Source organism: Salvia splendens, chromosome 14 (assembly GCF_004379255.2).
Source record: "Salvia splendens isolate huo1 chromosome 14, SspV2, whole genome shotgun sequence".
Lineage (NCBI taxonomy): Eukaryota > Viridiplantae > Streptophyta > Magnoliopsida > Lamiales > Lamiaceae > Salvia > Salvia splendens.
Window position 1 is genome coordinate 8,924,580 of NC_056045.1, and position 20,675 is coordinate 8,945,254.

Here is a 20,675-nt window from a genome sequence, read left to right on the forward strand (position 1 = left end):
GTAGATCTTTCTGCCCCACCACGAGCTCTTCCTTTCTCGAGGCGAGGTCAAGTATGCGTTGTCGATCAAGGCGGGATGTCACTCCTTATATCATGGCGGAATGCATGCACGGATTTGGGTCAATCTCTATCAAGTCTGTTGTTTTCCTCTTGACCACCCCCTGTCCTTGCAGATTTGGTTTGACTGGTTCTTGGTACATCTGGTTGGGCTGGCTTTTGAGGGTAACTGGCGATGTAGGTAGAGACAATAGTTGCCTTGTAGGCGAGGGATTTTCCTTCAGCATTCCTTTTAACGGGGCAGCTTGGTCAGGTGGTTTTTCGACCCCTTCCGGTTGAGTGATCTCTTCTGACTCAGCTGGTTGTTGCGGTTTACAGAAATCCATAATTGCCCTTTCGATGGCTTGATCATCCATTTCCCCAGTTATCGTCGAATCGAACCATTCAACTGCTTCCCTCTTAAGCTGTTAATCTTCAGTGGAATCAACAGGCGGTTTTTCGAAGAGTTCCTTTTCTAGACACTTTTGCTCCGAAGGTCTGATAGTATCCACCGATTGCATGCTCTCACTGTCCTGTGGCTTCCTCACAACTTTATCAATATCGAATGTAAGCTGCTCTCCTTTAAAACCTAAATTCATCGTTCTATGGCGGACGTCAATGATTGCGATGGCTGTAGATAGGAATGGTCTTCCCAAAAGGACTCTGGTAGACTCCTCCGCTCCTGGCTTTGTCATCTTTATGATGAAGAAGTCGGCGGGGTATATGAATTTGTTTACCTTGACGACTTCATCTTTCAGAACTCCCTCGGGGTGAATGCAAGATCCATCTGCTAGCTGTATCACCATATCGGTTTTGACAAGCTTAGCTTCTTCCAGCCTCTCGTATATAGAATACGACATAATATTGATGGAAGCCCCTAGGTCGCACATTGCGTGCTCCATTTGAACGTCTCTGATGGAAATTAGGAGTGTGAACACCCCTAGGTCAGTCTTCTTTGGTGGAAGATCACTTGGCTGGATCACCACAGCTTTATTTTCTACTTCGACCATCCTTCCTTTCTCAGTGACTTGTCCAAGGGAACTAGGCTCTCCTTCTTTTGACACTTGATCAAAGGTGCTGGACTCAAAGCTTTATTTATGACTGGGTTCGTCTTCGGGTGCTGGAGAACTCGCAGATGGGATTGATAAACTCCTTCTGATTTCAGAGAGACTGCATTGACATTCTCTCACTCGATAGGTGGCTGCACTGTAGCCGGAATTTTCCATTCATTTCCCCTCAGTTCGCCCAGTGACATGGCGACCTGAGATAACTGCTTTGTGAGCATATCTAGTGCAACCCTCTATTCCTTCTGGGCTTCTTGTATTTCTCGCATTGCATCATAGGGCTGATGTGGGATCATCATATCTCCTGGACCTTCATTTTTCTGTTTGCTATATCTCTGATTAAAACGACCTCCTCCATAGCCTTGTTGATGGTAGCCAGAAGGTCCATACTACTCTGGCTGGTTCTGGGGAAAATGATTTTGTTGGTTCCCTTGGAAGTACTGGTTTCCTCTTTGGTACGGTGGGACATGATTCACTAGTTGATTATTTGGCTGCCTTCCCTTGCTGCTTGGCTGAGGGCCTTGGTGTTGTTACCCCCAATTTCCATCATGTTGTTGGCTTGACCAGTTGGGCTGTCCTCCGCTGGACCAGTTTCCTTGGGGTCCATTTGTCCAACCTACCTAACTTCCCTGCATTCTGTTCCCTCCAGTGTTTGGTCTATCCTGGATCCGAGAAGGCCAGTTGGGGTGCCCTTCGGTGAGTTGTAAGTACTGTTGCTCTGGTTGCGGTGATTGGCTTTGATTTGAATCACTCCACCTGAAGTTAGGGTGGTCTCTCCATGGAGCGTCTCTCTGTTTACCCTGGATCCAGTTGCCATTCGCATTCCAGATGCCGATGGCATTCACTTAGGCTTGCGGTTCCGCTTCAGGGGAAAACTCGCAATAGTAATAGTGATGCTCTTCTGGCGGAGGCGGTGGCGGCGCATACTGCATTTCTTTCGGTGCAGGTGGTGGAGGCGTCTGGCTTTCTCCACTACCTCAAGCAGCTTCTTCTCCATCTGCTCAAATCGAGCTTCCAGCTTTACGTCATTGCGCGCCTTTGCTAAATGCACTGCACCCCTTCTGTACTGGCCTCGAGATGTTTTATACGACCGCTTAGCCTCGATCAGCCTCTCCAGGATGTTTTTGGCTTGGCTGAATGGGGTCTTTGAGAAATCCCCTTGAGCTGCGAGGTTGAGGTCGTTCTTGCTGTCGACTGTCAGTCTACTATAGAAGATCGAGTAGACCTCCCGTTCCCCCAGCTTGTGGTTGGGCCATGCTTGAAGCAGCCCTTGGAATCTATCCCAGTATTGGCCGAGGGGCTCATCGTACTCCTGTCGGGCTTCCGTGATCTCCCGCTTGAGGGCACTCATTTTTGGCGCGGGGAAGAAACGATCTAGGAAGATCATTCGGAACTCGACCCATGTTTTGATGGACCCTTCTGGCAGTCTCGACAGCCATACTCCAGCTTCGCCCTTCAGCCTATAATCCTCAGATGTAGATCCAGCCGGTACAGGCTGCATATCACAATATCGGCAAAATTCCTCCAGAAAGACGTACGAACATTCCTTTGAAAGGCCGTAAAAGTGGGATAAAACGGCCAGCACTCCTGACTTGATCAAGTTATATGGATCAAGTTCGAACGGGAGGTTGCGTGAATGGATCAAGTTATATGGAAGATAACCGAATCGGTTGGATCATTTAGCAAATGTCATTGCCACTTGATCAATGCAATCTTGCTCTCACTCGATTCCTACCAAAGTAATTTATAACTCCCAATTTTGCACTACTTTAACAGTAAAGCGGCAAGTTCGGGGTCGATCCCACAGAGAAGCTAGTGTATCTAGTGTTTGAGTAGAGAACAGAGGGGGTTGGCTGCTGCCACGCTTTAACTTTGGGAGTTTTTAACTACTGATTTTAACTTAGACAGAAAAGTAACTATCTACTTGCTCAAGGGAAATTTAACTACTGGGTCAAGTGAATTTCAGACAGGAATAAAAATTTAACTATGTAGGCAGTAAACACCATGATGAAAATGAAATAACTTCGATTAAAACTAAACTCAGAACAATACAGCGTGAAATCTAAACTAAGCTAACACTTCGGAAAATACGAAAGCAAGTAAAACCAAGAAGATCCTCGGCGGGAAACTTAAGAAAACGCTGACAGATATCAAGTATTCTGCAGTGCTCCTTCGATCGCCCTTTCTAACTAAACATTACTTTATCTAAGCTATGCTAAGCTATTCTAGAGAACTGAACTAAGCTAGAGAACTAAGCTAAACTAAGCTAAACTAAGACGGAAAGTAAAGGATCAGATATTTTTCATGTGGTGGCACATCCTCTATTTATAGGCTCGGCATGACCTCCGGCTGGATAATGATCTTGGCAGGGAATATTCGCTCATGCTGAGAGTGAGCGACTCATTGATTGCTACGTGCTCTTCTTCTAGAATGACGACGCTTTTCAGTAACAAATTCGTGACTCAGCTCCGTCCTTGCGTCTCATATATCAGCACGTGTCCCCTTCTAGAACGTTGTCCTCGATAACAGAATGCTGCGCACCATCCAGCTCATAGCCTTGCGTGTCCTTCTTCTGAAATCCAGTGGTCCCCTCCTTAACTGCTTGGTTACTCCCCTTGATCAACTTCCCCCGATATCTGGCCTTTTTCGCCTATTGTACTAGCTTGATAAGTTTGGCCTTGTTGCCTTGGTCAAGCGGCATTCCTGCACCTGTAACACTTGTTTTGCGCTATAAAACCGATCAAGTAGCATATATTTTACCCCTAAACCGATGCATGAAATGAGCCTTATCAGTGGGTCCGGTCCCACATCCGTGCTCGTTGGCAAGAGCACGGATGTGGATGCTCTTAGTATCTTAGTGAAATATATTATGCATATGGAAGAGTCATTCATGTATAATTTTGAACTATGTTAAGTGTGTATTCATGAATTTGATCAATTTTTTTGTATTATGTCTTCCAGCCTCAAAGCATGGGAGGTTGCTAACCAATGATGAAGAAGAACAGCCTGCTAGAATGAAACAGGCTAAAGGAAAGAGAAAAATGGTTTCTGATGAATAGTTTAAAATCAGAAGACCTAAACTAGTTGTAAAGATAGGGGTGAAAGTTCTTGTTGATGCCATTGAGAAAATGAACTCAAAATAAATAGTTGCTCCGGAAGAGATGGACAAGATTTAGTTCGTCGCACAATAACAAATGTGACCATTTCTCAGTTGTTGAAGTTTAATAATAGCATTATTTGAGAAAATGAACTCAAAACAAATAGTTTCTTTATCAACGAGCTCATCGGAAAATCACGGAAAAAGGCTGGAACCCAAAACTTTCTGGATGCAAACATTGATGAAAACCAATCATTATTAGCCAGCCCATATCTTTCCATTATAGCATGCCAAGTTTCTTCAAATGCCTCAGGTTGTATCAACTCCGACCAAACACATGCATTCAGTTCCTTCTTTAGTTCTTCACTACCAAGCATGTTCATTAGCAATTTGTTAGCAACTTTATTCATAACGTGCAACATACACCACTGGTGTCTCGTATTAACAAGAACCTCCTCAATAACAACTTTTATTCCCAAGTCTTGGTCGGTTACGATGAGTTTGGGAGCCACACCCATACACTTTACAAATTGGTTAAATAACCATGAAAATGAGTTGGCATTTTCCTTGGACAAAAGGCTAGCAGCAAATGTCACAGGGCGACCATGATTATCCTTGCCCGTAAAAGGAGCAAATATCATACATTACCTACATATTAAAATCAATATGAGGCCTGCAGAATATACTTAGTTATATGAACAATATACGTCACTGAAATGAAAAAAACAGTACACTATAATGCATGCTCAAAATACATCACTATAAGCATACATTAAATTCACTAAAATGCTCAATATACTTCACTAAATGAATAAAAATAGTACACTATAAGGTATGCTCAGTATACTTCACTGAATGTTCATTAAAAATAAAAAAACAATACACTATAAGCATGCAGAAATATAAAAAATAATACACTATAAGCATGCAGAAATATACATCACTGTAATGCACAATATACATCACTATATGCTCAATATACTCCATGTCAAGGCATGCTCAATACACTTCACTGTAAGCATATTGTGGTTCACTAATTGCTCAATATACTTCCCTAAAATGAAAAACAATACACTATAAACATGCAGAAATATACATCACTATATGCTCAATATACTGGTCGTCGATGAAGGCGCAGGAGGAGAAGTCGTAGAGCGGGTAAGAGGCGTCGTACACCCATTTACCGCGGAAAATGTTGCAATTGCCCGTGCCGGCGAGGGCGCGGCGGGTGGTGTCGAGCTCGGTGGCGGAGGCTGGGGAGAGGATGAAGAGAGGGGAGAGAAAAATGAGTGTGAATAGAAGCCCCATTTTTTTTTGAAATTGGAGTTGAATATGGTTTCCAAAAATGCCCTTGTTAATTACTTTTTATTTAAAACATGTAAAAATAGCTAAGCCATAAGATTAATTTGGAGTATTAAGATGTGTGGATGAGATTTGTTCTCTAGTTATCAACTTAAAATTAGTTAAACATTGATCACTCCTATATATATATATATATATATAGGGATGTATTCATATCCTTTTTTCCTTTTTTTGTTCTATTGTCCAACTGAATCTCGGCCCTTCATTTTCAAGATCTGATGGCCGAAAATAATGCCTCATGAATTTAATTTAAATTATTAAAAAATCGAAAAGGTCAAAATTGGGATACACAAATTAGTTTGTTATGGTAACTTTCTTGATTATCTCTATCAAATATCACAACGGTTATTATCCACGATTTTACGCTGCAATCTGTCTTCTCTCCCTAAACTTTCAGCGTCTCTTATCCATTGAACACTTTAAGGTCCTAAATTGTTGGCTGTTTTTCTAAATCGAAGAAGAGAGGGTTTGTATTTATTCTCTAAATATACCGATTTGTGGGAGGTCTCGGTCATTGCTTTCGTTTTTACTGAACAATGGAAGAAGGTAATCAATTTTTTGCCTTCACTGATTATTAATCCGAGTTGTTAACTGAAATGCCGATTTGTTAGAGTAATCGATCATTGGTGAATCTGACAGCATGTGTTGTTACTGATACATATAATGTACATATATTTCTCTGTAATGGTTTTTTATTTTCAGTAATGGACGATTTGTGATCTGTAATGTAAATGTTTGCTGATTAGTTTAGTTTAAGATTGGTCGTGTTTGATTGTTCGGCGCACGTTTCATGTATTCCCCAAGGGTTTAGCAATCCTTGGGGCTAGGGTGTAGTATGTATTCAGTAACAAAACCGTCGCCAAAGTCCAGGAGTTTCAGTCATTCACCTAGGGTTTAGATATCATCTCAGCTAGGGAGTAGTTTTTACTAATACACATAATGCACATATATTACTCTGTAATGGTTTTTGTATTTTCAGTAATGGACGATTCATGATCTGTAATGTAAATGTTTGCTGAGCCATTTTTTTTGCGATTTTATACAGTGGTGGTGGTTATACTTAGTAATTCTCTTCAAGTTGGAACTCCTACAACGTCCATCTCTGAAAAGAGGCGAATGATTGAAGAGTTTTATGGTATGGTAAGGCCTGAAGTAGTTAAGGTCCATCCTCCGGATGTTGTCAAGACCAAGGGCCACGCTAGCAGCTCAGTGAGCCATCTGATTTCCAAGAGAGAAAAGGCTATAAAGGAGGCTACTAGGCCTCTTAGACGGTGTAAGGCGTGCGATGAGTTGGGCTATCACGACTCTAGAAATTGTGTAATGCTTAAAGAGATGGCAATGGAGAATGAGCTGCAGAAGGGCAAGAGGAAAAGTTGATGTATTTTGCACCTCACAACATTTTTGGTTTTGTTTTTTGGATTAGTCTTATGATTTACATCGTTGTCTTAGTCTTATTAGTATTAACATTGTCAACATTTTATACATAATATTATTGCATTATTAATCTGTTAACGTACCTTATCATTACTGAAGTTGTACATTATTGGTTACTAGCACTTAATTTACTGCACACAATGTTTCGAGTACAATTCATTATTACACATATTTTGTACATTACATATTGCATTACGAAACTGTTAATGTACATTATTATTCATGAAGTTGTACATTTGTATTCACAATCACTTAATGGTCTGTACATTAATATTCTAGTACAGTTAATTAATAAGCACATTACGTTCATTATTCGGTTAATTATATCCATTATATGCAGTTTGTTGTACATTATTATTAAAATACAGTTAACTTGTTCTACATTATTTTCTTCCTATTTGCCATTATTAGGGAGTGACGTTTCATTATTCTGTAATATACATCAATTACATGTTTTGAGTTAATGTCATCATACACAAATACCAAAAAATATTTCTGTTTGCAAGAAGCACACTACATATTGTTCAAAATAGACCAAGCCACAAGTCGGCTATTTTCCCTTCCAACATGAGTTATCGAAAAAATCCGAGAGTTCAAACAATCACGCCAGCCCATAATTGTGCAATCATCAGCCTCGGTTTCCTATGCTCAGCCTCTTCCTGAGCTGTACTTGTCCCGGCCTTAGCCTATCTCTCCCGAAATTTCTGGGCAATCGCAAGTGGAATTACATCATCGACCGCTTCGTCGATGTCCAATCTAAGCTGCTTCGCTGCTGTCCAACATGCAACATCAGAACATGATTATAACGGAGCTATCAATATTGTGTCGCATTTACATTAGATAATGCACCATTCACCCATGTACACAAGCAGCCAATGAATGCATAATACTTGATAAATAATGTATAATACTTGCTAAATAATGTATAGAAGCAATCAAATAATGCACAACGGAATATTACATTGCACCCATTGGGTTCATATACACAAGCAGTCAAATAATGCATAATACTTGATAAATAATGTATAAAAATAGATAAATAATGTACACAAGCAATCAAATAATGCACAAAAGAATATGACATTCACCCATTCACCTATGTACAGAAGTAGTCAAATAATGCATAATACATGATAAATAATGTATAATTCTTGATAAATAATGCACAAAGGAATATTACATTCACCCATTGGGTTCGTGTACACAAGCAGTCAAATAGTGCCTAATACTTGATAAATAATGTATACTACTAGATAAATAATGTATAAATTCAATCAAATAATGCACAAAGGAATTTTGCATTCACCCATTCACCCATGTACACAAGCAGTCAAATAATGCATAATACAAGATAAATAATGTGTAATCCTTGATAAATAATGTACCCAACCAATCAAATAATCCACCAAGAATATTACATTCACCCATTCACCCATTCACCCATGTACAAAAAATGTCAACGAATGCACAAAGGAAGAATACTTGAGGTACAACTACTCCAGGAATTCTACATGCAAATGAAATAGATTGCTCACCTGCAGCCTGGATTGGTTGAGATCTTGAAGGCCGTCCTCTTTTCGTCATAATATATCTGTGAGACGAACCAAAAATCAAAACCCGATAACATTTTCTCCACATAATTGCCCAATACACAATTGTAAACCAGTAAATAATTACATATTCAATAATAGACAGAACCCTAACCAAAATGAAAACGCTTTTATGATTACAGAAAATCGCGACCAAAGCGAGTTTGAAAACAATGACTTTTTTGGGGAAAAATTAGTGAATCGATGAGTAGTTGGTGTGGTAGGCGGTGAATATCGGCGATTAACAGTGGGTAATACCAAAAAATTAACGTTTTACAACCCTACCTTTTCATCGCCTTCAACTAGATCGTCGCGCACTGCGGGAGTGAGGTTTGGACAGTGAAACGGACGAGAATCGACGGTCCCCATAGATTTCTGGTTGGTTCCAGTGGCGGCTAGGGTTTGGAAAGTGAGGGGAATTTGGAGAGACGATTTGCCGTGATGGATTGAGGGTGAGACGTTTGGAGTTAGAGAGAGAGTGAGTAGATGGTAGGTCGTAGCAAAATCCCGCTGAATTTCCGCTCCTTCTGTGTTGAGCGGTTTTTGATACAGTGCTGTTTTACTATTTTACCCATATAATGCACAGATTAGGCCTAATAATGCAACATGGGATAAGTTATCAAGTTTTCATCTGGTCCGTCCATCCATCTAATCTAACGGTTCACATTAAGTAGGAACTTAAATCCAAGGCAGCAAAATGACCTTAACACTCCCCTATATATATATAAATATATAGGGGTGTGTTAAAGTCCTTCGCAACTTTTCAGTCCAATGTTCTTTTTAATCACAGCCCTTGGATCCTTGAATTGGATGGTTGTGATGATCTGCATTATTTGACGAAAAATTTGCATTATTAGTCGGTGTGCATTATTCAATTGAAAATCTGCATTATTACACTATAATGGTGCATTATTAGTCGTTGTGCATTATTCAACTGAAAATCTGCATTATTAAATGACACGTGGCATCAATCTAACCGTCGGATGACAAAATCGTGGGGCTGAGATTAAAAAGAACAATAGAGCAAAAGATACAAAAAGGAAATGAATACATCCCTATATATATATATATAGGGATGTATTCAGATTAATGTGCAGAAAACTGTTAAAAAATAAAACTAATCTAATCCATTGATTCTTGTCATCTAATGGTCTATATTTGTGCCACGTGGAATTAATTTAAACATTAAAAAAATGCGAAAAGGGTAGAAAAGTAAGTTGACATTTTGAGTAGTTATTCTCATTCCATAATTCACGCCTCCCATGATTTGGTAGTTATTTTGCATTGATTTGTTTTCCTTTCTTAATTTGAAATATTTTAGTTGATTATCTTATTGATTTTGCAACATCTTTATACACAAATATTGTTTAAATTAAGCATATTTTCGTCATTAGCTTGATTGTGTCGAATATAGTATAATAATATACGTAATAGGTATAATAATGTACGAAAATGATATATTAATGTACGTAAGAAGTAGTTCAATATTTTGCAGCACGTTGAATCCATACCATATAGGTTTAGCAATCCATTGGGCTAGGTTTTCCCATTGGATTTAGTTATCCATTGGGCTAGGGCATATTACCAACGCTTGCTTATAATATCTATTTTTATTGTTGTTTTTGATGTACGTAATCGGTTTAATAAAGTACGAAAACGGTATAATAATGTACGTAAGAAGTAGGTTAATGTCTTGCAGCACGTTGAATCCATACCATTGGGGTTTAGCAATCTATTAGGCTAGGTTGTAGTACTGACTCACTAAAGAAACCTTTACTAAGGGTAGAGAGATAAATCCTATCCCATTGGGTTTAGTAATCCATTGGGCTAAAGCATATTACCAACGCTTGTCTATAATTTCTGTTTTTTATGTACGAAAATGATATAATAATGTACGTAAGAAGTAGTTCAATATTTTGCAGCACGTTGAATCCATACCATATGGGTTTAGCAATCCATTGGGCTAGATTGTAGTACCGACTCACTAAAGAAACATTCACCAATGGTAGAGAGATAAATCTTTTCCCATTGGATTTAGTTATCCATTGGGCTAGGGCATATTACCAACGCTTGCTTATAATTTCTGTTTTTATTGTTGTTTTTGATGTACGTAATCGGTTTAATAGTGTACGAAAACGGTATAATAATGTACGTAAGAAGTAGGTTGTAGTACTGACCCACTAAAGAAACATTCACCAAGGGTAGGGAGATAAATCATTTCCCATTGGGTTTAGTAATCCATTGGGCTAGGGCATATTACCAACGCTGGTCTATAATTTCTGTTTTTATTGTTTGTTTTTTTATGTACGTAAACAGTATAATAATGTACGAAAACGTTATAATAATGTATGTTAGAAGTAGTTCAATTTCGTCTTGTAATGTATGAACCCTACACATTAATGTACAGTTACTACTACACCAAACAATAAATAATTGAACCCTATGAGAACGGCTCCAACTCCTAGCCCTTAGTGAACGTTGTGCTACTGGTTGGTACTACACCCTAGCCCCATGGACTATTTAAACTTTGGGGAATGGATATAACTTTTGCCCATCATCAAACAAATTTTAATCTACATTACTCAGTAGGTTGACATATACATTTAAATACAATTTTCGTACATGACATACTACAACACAATAATAATGTAGCACATCTTTGAACATCTTTAATGTCAGTCGTTGCGCCAATGCAATGGGCATGTCGTTGTCCAAGTCGTCCTCGTAATCGATTCTTGCACCCGTTGAACCTATTCAGAAACACATACAATGCAATATCAAATAATGTACATCTATGGCTAAATAATGTAATGGAACATGATGTACATATGTAACTAAATGATGTCAACAGAACATGATGCATAAAATCAGGCTTAATTGATGTACTAAACTATCTAAATGATGTTTTTAAGTCATATACAAGTATGCATGTGTAATGTAGCATTGTTTTACACACTAATGTATATAATTTGTGTATGCAAAATATGTAGATACCGTCTAATATATCATGGCATTTTATAACAAAAAAAAACAAATGATGTAACATCATAGTGAAATAATGTACAAATTTGTGTGAATAATGTATACAACCCAAAAATAATGTACAACATCATAATGAAGTGAAGATGAAAAATATTCGAATCAATGTTGAACAAAAGAACAAAAAACGCCAAAAATCTACGAAATCAAAATGAAAATTACAGAAAAACACTAATTACCTGAAGCCCAATCGTGAGTAGCGAAATCACGATTCACGGAACAAGCGGCAGATTGAAAATCGAGAAATCGAGAGAGTGACTAGAGTGAAAATTACTTGCTTTCGTTGTCTGCATAAAAGACTGGACGATTGTTTACTTGTCGTCACAAAAAAAAACATAAACCGACGAGATATACAGAGAATACGGCCTACTGTGTATTTCACTTCATCTTGACGTCAACAAATGGAGGAGAAAACTGTTTTTCTTCGCGAATTTAGGGCGGCTAGGGTTTTGGTGGAGAGTAGAATTGAGGGAGACGTGGGAGATGAAATGGGGGAGAGAGAATGGTGTCAATTGATATTAAAAATCAGAATCATAATTTACGCTGAAATCATGGAGTTTCAGTTTTAAAACTGAATTATATAATTGTTTGTATCAAATTTTTCCCTTTGATGTACGAAACTAGTATCATAATGTATCGACTGACATTTAATCAAAGCCATTAGATTAATAGATCCAAGGGATTATATTAGTCCTATGTTTTATACTAGGGGTGGTAAGAAGGGTAATGCACCCATATATATATATACATATATGATTGTATTAACCACTAATGAGGACCTTAGATTTAGGAGAAGATTCAATCTTAGTCTACCACGTGGTAGAGTTGTTTGCTTGTGCATCGCAGATTGTTTGAATATCTCTAATTTCGTATTACAAATTGCTTAAAACCATATACCGAATTGCTTGTCTATGTATATCAAATTGTTTGTCTAGATTGTCATTTTAATTATGGTGTCACCATAGTACTCTGATTTCGTATCACAGATTGCTTGGAACTATATTGCAAATTGCATGTTACGTTGTTGTCAAGTTGCCATTTTAAGACTAGTATCACCATAACGCACCTCTCCCCGTCTCTCTATATATATCTAGGATTGTATTAAAATGACAACCATATTTAAATGACAATACACTACCAATGAGGAACCTTAGATTTAGGATCAGATTGAATCTTAGACTGCTATACCAAGTTGCTTGCTTATTAACTAAAATGCAATCTGCTAAATTTCATCTATCATTTCTATAAATGTATATTGCATTTTTGTGTTTACAATATTGCATTTTTCGTGCCACGTGGCAGCACGTGATTAGATGTACATTAGCACTTTAAAATTAGTTAGCATATTAGTATAATTTTGTGTTAAAATGACAACACCATTTAAGATGACACTGTACCACCAAGGACAACCGTTAGATTTAGGAGCAGATTCAACCTTAGTCTTCCATGTGGCAAACTTGTTTGCCTATGTATCGTAGATTGATTGATTATCTTTGATTTCATATAGCAGATTGCTTGAAACCATATGTCGAGTTGCTTGCTTATGTATCGTAAAATGTTTGCCTATGTATCACAGATTGCTTGCCTAGATTGTCATATTAACTATGGTACCACCATAGTGGTCTGATTTCTTATCTCATATTGTTTGGAACCATATGCCGAATTGCTTGCCTATATATCACATATTGCTCGAATATGTATTGCAGATTGCTTGTTACTTCTTGTCACGTTGTCACTTTAAGAGTGGTGTCACCCTAACGCACCCCAGTATAGTATATCCCTATATATATATATATATATATAGGGATGTAATCAATTGCTAACTAATTAGCAATCTAAAATTAAGACCAATTTTTAACTATTAGATTAGGAGATTTAGTGGTTGATATAATGCCAAGTGGATTATATTTTAAATTTAAATAATTATTATATAAAATTAAAGGGTATTAATGTCAATTCTCTCTTATTAAAATTATCCTAAAATTTTAACTCTCTAGATTTAAATTATTTTTCACAAAAAGTATATATCAAATTAAACGTAATTTTATAAGTATTCTAACGAGATCTCAATTGCATATGTTCTGACGAAGTTCGGATAATGAAATTTTATGATTTTTATTTCAGTTTTCGTATATGTTGATAAAAAGATTTTTTATCAACAAATAAATAAAAAAATCTCAATATAATACATGTAAAATCTCAATATAATACATGTAAAATCTCAATAAAACTGTGTTGATATTTTCGTGTACTTGTGTTAAAATACTCATGTCATTGTGTTGATATTTGTAATACACTTTGTTGATATTAAAAAACATGAAATTTATGATATGATAACAGAATGACGATCTTACCATTTTGATTATATTTTGTCTACTATTTATTGAAATTCGTAAGATTTAATCTCATCCACTCATTTTAAAATCTAAGGGTGGAGATTTGGTCTTGATTTTGGATTATGAAGCAATATAAGAGGACCACACACACACACACACACAAGGGGAGCCTTAATAACATATTCATCCCTTAGATTTATGTTTCTTCTTAATCTGGATCGTTAGATTTGATGAATCAAGGGACCGGATGAACTCATGTTTTTTGATCCCGTGTTGCTTATAGGGAGGATTCTGTGCATTATAAGGGTAAACTAGTAAAAATACCAAAATTGAAACCGCCAGAAATGGAAGGTGCGAAATTTAAGCGGGGTATTGATACGCCCTTCCATCTACTCATTCTCTCTCATTCCAAACGTCAAACTTCCTCTCCACTCTTCTGCATTCCATCTCCCCATCTTCCACAAATCTTCAAACCCTAGCCGCCACCACTGTTGTCGTCGTTTTCACCGTCCCACTCGCACTCTGGTAGCTCGCATTTAAATTGTTCACCGCGACAACAAGGTATGGCTGAAAAAAGTGTTCTTGTTGATTAAGTGCACCCGGCAGACGACGGTAGACCCCGACTAGTAGTCGATTTCATTATTTTAAACACAAAAATCAATGAATTTAACATCGACTTGGTTGCGACTTTTCGAAATAAAAATTTGGTTGTCGTTTTGGTTAGGGTTTTCTCTTACACCGAAACTGTAAAATTTTCTGGTTTAAAATGGTGGATTCCGCGTTTTGATTTGTTGTTTTTATGACAGATTTAAAATGACAAAAAGAGGTCGTCCGTCGCGATCTCAACCAACACAGGCTGCAGGTAACCAATCAATTTGATTGAGTGTATAATTACTTCAGTAGTTCAACATCAATTAGGCATCCATTGCGCATTCATCGACAGATCTAGTAAAAGGCTGGATGGGTGATTGTAAAACTGGTTTGTGCATTAGTCGATTGCTTTGATACATGATTAAATCAGGGCGTACACATTATCTGTCGTGTGGTTTTACCTTTTTAAGTGCTTGTATACATGGGAGATTAGCTCAGCGAAGTATCAATGTGCGCATTAGTTGATTAAAAATTTACATTATTTATATTCTGGGATGCGTTATTTGTCAAGTATTTGGCATTATTTGTCTGTTTATTGGCTGGCGTGGGAAAATTGGTGAATGGAATATAAATATGTGCATTATTTGATTGAGGTTGTGCATTATGTATCAAGTAGTTGTCATTATTTGCAATGGAGTAGGCATTATGAGATTTATTGTGTACATGGGTGAATTGCTGCTCACCACAACTCAAAAGTTTGCTTGTACATTAATTGTTTGAAACTGTACATTATTTATTTGGTACCGTACATTAGTTGTCATTTATTATGCATTGTTGGGATCCTTACTGATTGTTGTGGGTGCAATGGTTACAGCAAAATAAATATGTGCATTATTCGATTGACTCTGTACATTTTGTCTGTAGTAGTATATATTATTTACCTAGTATTATGCATTATAAGACTTCATGTGTACATGGTTGAAAGGGTAGTAACCAGAGTTCAAAAATTTGCGTTAGTATTATTCATTTGTGCATTATTGTAATGAATCTGTGCATTTTTTAACCAGTAGTATGCATTATATAGCACATATTATGCATTATTCTGTTTGTTATACTAAAGGTCTGATGTTGTATGTTGACGATTCCACAGCAGATAAGCAGCTGCGATTGGACATAGACAAAGTTGTAGATGACATCATACCCGTGGCACTGGCCCAGAGATTGAGGGAAAGACTAGCCGAGGCTGGGCCAAGTACAGCTCCAGAAGAGGGTGATCAGAAGAAACAACGAGGGAGAAAAGTTGACCATCTATATTGTCGAGGAACCCCATCGAAGTTTCTCAACTGCCTCAAATAGCTTACCCCAAGGCAGAAGGAGGCAGTAAAAGAAATCGGCTTCGCATCTATTTTGCATTTTGACATCAAGGAGATCCCGTGTTACCTGGCCTACTGGGTGCTGAACGCCGACGGCAACTGCAAGCCAAAGATTCTTCTTTCATCGACGATGTTGATGACATAAGGAACATTAATTGGTACGGTTACGTCCTCTCCGTGCTTGAGGCCACTTACCCCAGCTGGGCAAACGGCCAAAGTGTGTCGTTCACCGAGCCAATACATTTCCTGGTGGTAAGTGAATAAAAAACTAAAGTACATGATTATTTGCATGCATTTCTTAGATTATACAAAATGAAATCATGAGTCCAAAAATTAAAAATTCATTATACATATAGCTGGTTACATTATTGACCGTTTACTGTTGAAGTTAGGTAGATATGCCAATTAAAGAATATGTTCGGTTATTGTGCCATTTACATTATTGTGGTTAATATCTTGCATTATACCACTATAAATCATGCATTGTGTTTATATTAGTTTACGTTACTGACCGGTTACATTTCTGGTTTAATATTATCAGCGTGCTTATGTGGACCGCGTGGTTCACATCCGGAGGCGAGTCATCCGTGCCTGGCCGACAATAAAGGGTTGGACAACAGAGACCCTTAGGCAACGGGAGGACGCTGAGCGCGACCAGTTCGGAACCTGGAGGTTAGAGGCCCGGCTAGAGAAGGAGAGGTTTCTGGAGGAAAAGGAGAGAAGAAGGCTCGCATCGGTGACTGGAGGAGAAACAACATCTACAAGCAGGCATAGAGCGAAGTGGGTATCGCTTCAAGCTCGCTGATGGCCCACGCAATTTCGATGTGGGTCGATGATTTCAAGAGTATACCTGTGGAGCTGCTGGACGATGACTGCTTCCGAGTGGGGAGTCAGATTGGTAAAAATTGTTGGGAATGGAAGAGAGTGATGCGGTGGAAGATAAGGAGATTGTGACCACACTTACACAGGCAAGGGACGACGAAGAGGAATACAGTCAGGATTGGATTGACGAGATGGAGAAGATGATGGCCGCATATGACAAGAAGAAGACCATCAACACTAGCTTTGCTAGGGCGTCCTTTGTTTTGGACGGATTCGATTGTCCTCACCCATTTTCTACACAGCAAACAGAAGAGGCAGGGGTTAGCGGTGGTGGAGGCCTAGTTCCCCAAGTTGATGACAGAGCAAATGTTGCCCCTGTTGTTGATCAGCCAGGAGATGAAGAGCATCAAGGAGACATGGCCATGCCTGATCCATTAGGTGATGATATCCATGATATCATCTATACTGATGCTGGTGTTGCCGGAGTTGAAGTCCCAACTGAAGTGCAGACTTCAGCCTGTGCAACTGCTACAACATCACACATGACGGTTGTCGGTGGAGAGCGAAGCAAAGCTGGGGTATCAGTTAAAGCCCTAAACACTTTGGCAGTCACACTTTTGTACATTATGGATTTGTGTTAATTGTTGGTTATATTCTTCAGGAGACTGAGTCAGTAGTTTAAGCTGGTGATGGTGCTAGTGGGATTAGGAAAGCTGGAGGTGGTAAGGGGGCAATCAGAAAAACCAGGACCGTGAAAGCCACAAAAGAGACAGCAGGGGCAGAGGAGAGAGACAAGGTGTGCACATACTAAATATTCCTTGCATTATAAATTGTTTTTGTTTCATTATTGCAACTACTGTTATAATTACATCACATGTGTGACTGACTTGTCTATATAGGGTCAGGCTGAGAAAGCAACACAGCCCATTAAGGAGGGGGCTGCTAAGGGTGGTGATAAGGCTCATTTCATGCATCGGTTTGGGGGTAAAATGTACGCTACTTGATCAGTTTTATCGCGCAAAATAAGTGCTAAATGTGCTGAAATGCCACTTGACCAAGGCAATAAGGCCAGACTGATCAAGCAATTACAATACGCGAAAAAGGCCAGAAAGCAGGGAAGTAATCAAGCATTAAGGAGGGGACCTCTGGCTTCCAGAAGAAGGACACATGAGGCTATGAGCTGGATTGTATGCAACATTCTGTTATCAAGGACAACGATCTAGAAGAGGACACGTGCTGATATATGAGACGCAAAGACAGAGCTGAGTCACAAATCAGTTACAGAAAAGCGTCGTCATTCTAGAAGGAAAGCACATAGCAATCAATGAGTCGCTCACTCTCAGCATGAGCGAATATTCCCTGCCAAGATCGTTATCCAGCTGGAAGTCATGCCAAGCTTATAAATAGAGGATGTGCCACCATGCAAAGCAGATCTGATCCTTTATTTTCCGTCTTTAGTTTAGTTTAGTTTAGCTCTCTAGTCTAGTTCAGTTCTCTAGATAGCTTAGATAAAGTAATGCTTAGTTAGAAAGGGCGATCGAAGGAGCGTTGCAAAATACTTGATATCTATCGGCGTATTCTTAAGTTTCCCACAGAGGATCTACCCGGTTTTACTTGCTTTCGTATTTCCGAAGTGTTAGCTTAGTTTAAATTTCACGTTGTACTGTTATGAGTTTTAATTTTAATCAAAGCTGTTTTCGTTTTCATCATGGTGTTTACTGTTTCACGTAGTTAATTTTTATTCAAGTCTGAAATTCACTTGACCCAGTAGTTAAAATTTCCTTAATCAAGTTAGTGACTTAAATTCTGTGTAGAGTAAAAATTAGTAGTTAAAAACTCCCAAGTTAAAGCGTGGCAGCAGCAACCCCCTGTTCACTACTCACACACTTGATACACTAGCTTCTCTGTGGGATCGACCCCGAACTTGCCGCTTTACTGTTAAAGTAGTGAAAAATTGGGAGTTTATAAATTACATTGGTGGCGTGCGATAGCGAGATCAACTTGATCAAGTGGCAATGATATTAGCTAACTGATCCATCTGGTTCAGTTATCTCTTCCATATAACTTGAATCCAAGAGAAAAAGCCGTGATCGTTAGGCCCGCCAAAATGGCGCCGTTGCCGGGGAAGCATAGTGTTATTTTATGTTTGTGTGTAGCGCATAGGTGTATATAATTTTGTTTCCTTCTTTTCTCATTTATTTTTTTTTCTTCTGTTGATAAGAAGGTACCAACGCGGTGGACAATGGAATCATCCCTTTTTATACAGAGAAACTAACGCGCGTTGGAGAGTCTAGGAAGCCGGTGTCGTTACCACTTGTTACAGAGCCGCGCTAGCAGCAGCAGTAGCCGCTGATCAACTGACCAGCGAAGAAGAAGGAGAGCAGAACGCGCAACCTAAACCACCACCACTTGAACAAGCAGAGCAGAGATGTCCCTCGTCGCCGACAACTCAGGAATTGGCTCTTTGCACGCTCATGACGAGAAGGAGCCCACACACGCCATCGCCGTTCCTCCTAGGATGCGGACTCTAGCGATCAAGTCAGGAGTACTAGCCGCTTTGTCCCATTTTTACGGCCTTTCAAAAGAATGTCCGTACACCTTCCTGGAAGAGTTTTGCCGATACTGTGATATTGGCTGGATCTAAGTCTGAGGACTATAGGCTGAAGGCCATCCCCTTCGTCTTGAAGGGTGATGCTGGAGTATGGCTATCGAGACTGCCAGAAGGGTCCGTCAAAACATGGGCCGAGTTCCGAATGATATTCCTTGATCACTTCTCTCCAACGTTGTAGCATCCCAAAATTTTTGTGACTTTATTTTCATATGGGTGTCGAATAAAATTTCCTTTTATGAAATTAATTGTTTCTATGTGATTAAGTTGATTATATGAAATAATTGTTATGAGTGATGTGGAATGAAGTATTGTCTAATTGTTATATGTTCCAATGTGAGGAAATTAATTAAGTGAGATCATGCATTTTATTCTAGACAATTTAATGGGATATTTTCGGCCTCTTCAAAATTATTGGAATTAATATTCTCTTCTTGGATTTAATTAATTGTTTTGGGATATTTATTCAAATTAAATCCAAACCAAATTATCCCTAATTTATGCTACATGAAATTCGAACTCTAGCTATTTTTTTTGGGAGTTTCGAAAAATCCCCTATTTAATAGGAGGATGAATTATTTTTCTTTGATTTAATTGATGTCTTATTGATTCTCTTCTTTTATTTCAAATCCAATTAAATCATGCCACATTTTACTTCCTCACTCTAATTGAATTGATATTTGAAATATTTCCTTGTGGCAATTAAAGACAAATTTTCGCCCCTTCCCTATTTGTGGAGAAATTGTATTTGTTTCCTATTATTGTGGAATCCTTTTTTTTTCAAATAAATACCAAATAAATACCTATGTCTAATTAATTGGGGATGTGAATATTTTCTTTCTATTTTGTCTCCATCCCACACGCCCCATATGCTTCTATTTTCCTTGTGGAAATTTATTTATTTGTTACCTATTTTATGGGAGTCTTTTCCTATAACAGAATTTCCAAATTTAAATCATATCCCCATTTAATTGAGGATTTAAATAATCCCCTTCTCCCCTATTCAAAATACACGCCCCCTCCCTTTTATTTTGCTACTTGTAGATTCTTCAAATTATTTTATTTCCTTGTTTAAGAAATACCCAATATCTTTTACCAAATTTTGAGTATTTTTCTCTCCAAGAAAATACCAAGTCAATTCCTTGCTAATTTATTTGGAAAAATTTTCAAAATTCACCCCATTCCACACGCCTACTTTTATTTCAATTGTGGGAATTTTTTTTATATCTCCCACAATTTAATTAATTCATTTAAATGTGAGATTTTAACCTAGACTATAAATATTAAAAACCTTAACCCTAGCCCCCATTGTCATCCTACACGCC

The 20,675-nt window shown here is 38.3% G+C and overlaps 1 protein-coding gene across 1 annotated transcript; it reads right to left on the reverse strand.

Moving 5' to 3' along the window:
* Window positions 1-463: 463 nt before the first annotated feature.
* LOC121764138 lies at window positions 464-1,045 on the reverse strand. The gene has a single exon (XM_042160204.1). The coding sequence runs from the start codon at window positions 1,043-1,045 to the stop codon at window positions 464-466; it is 582 nt and encodes a 193-aa protein (XP_042016138.1).
* Between the last annotated feature and the right edge of the window lie 19,630 nt (window positions 1,046-20,675).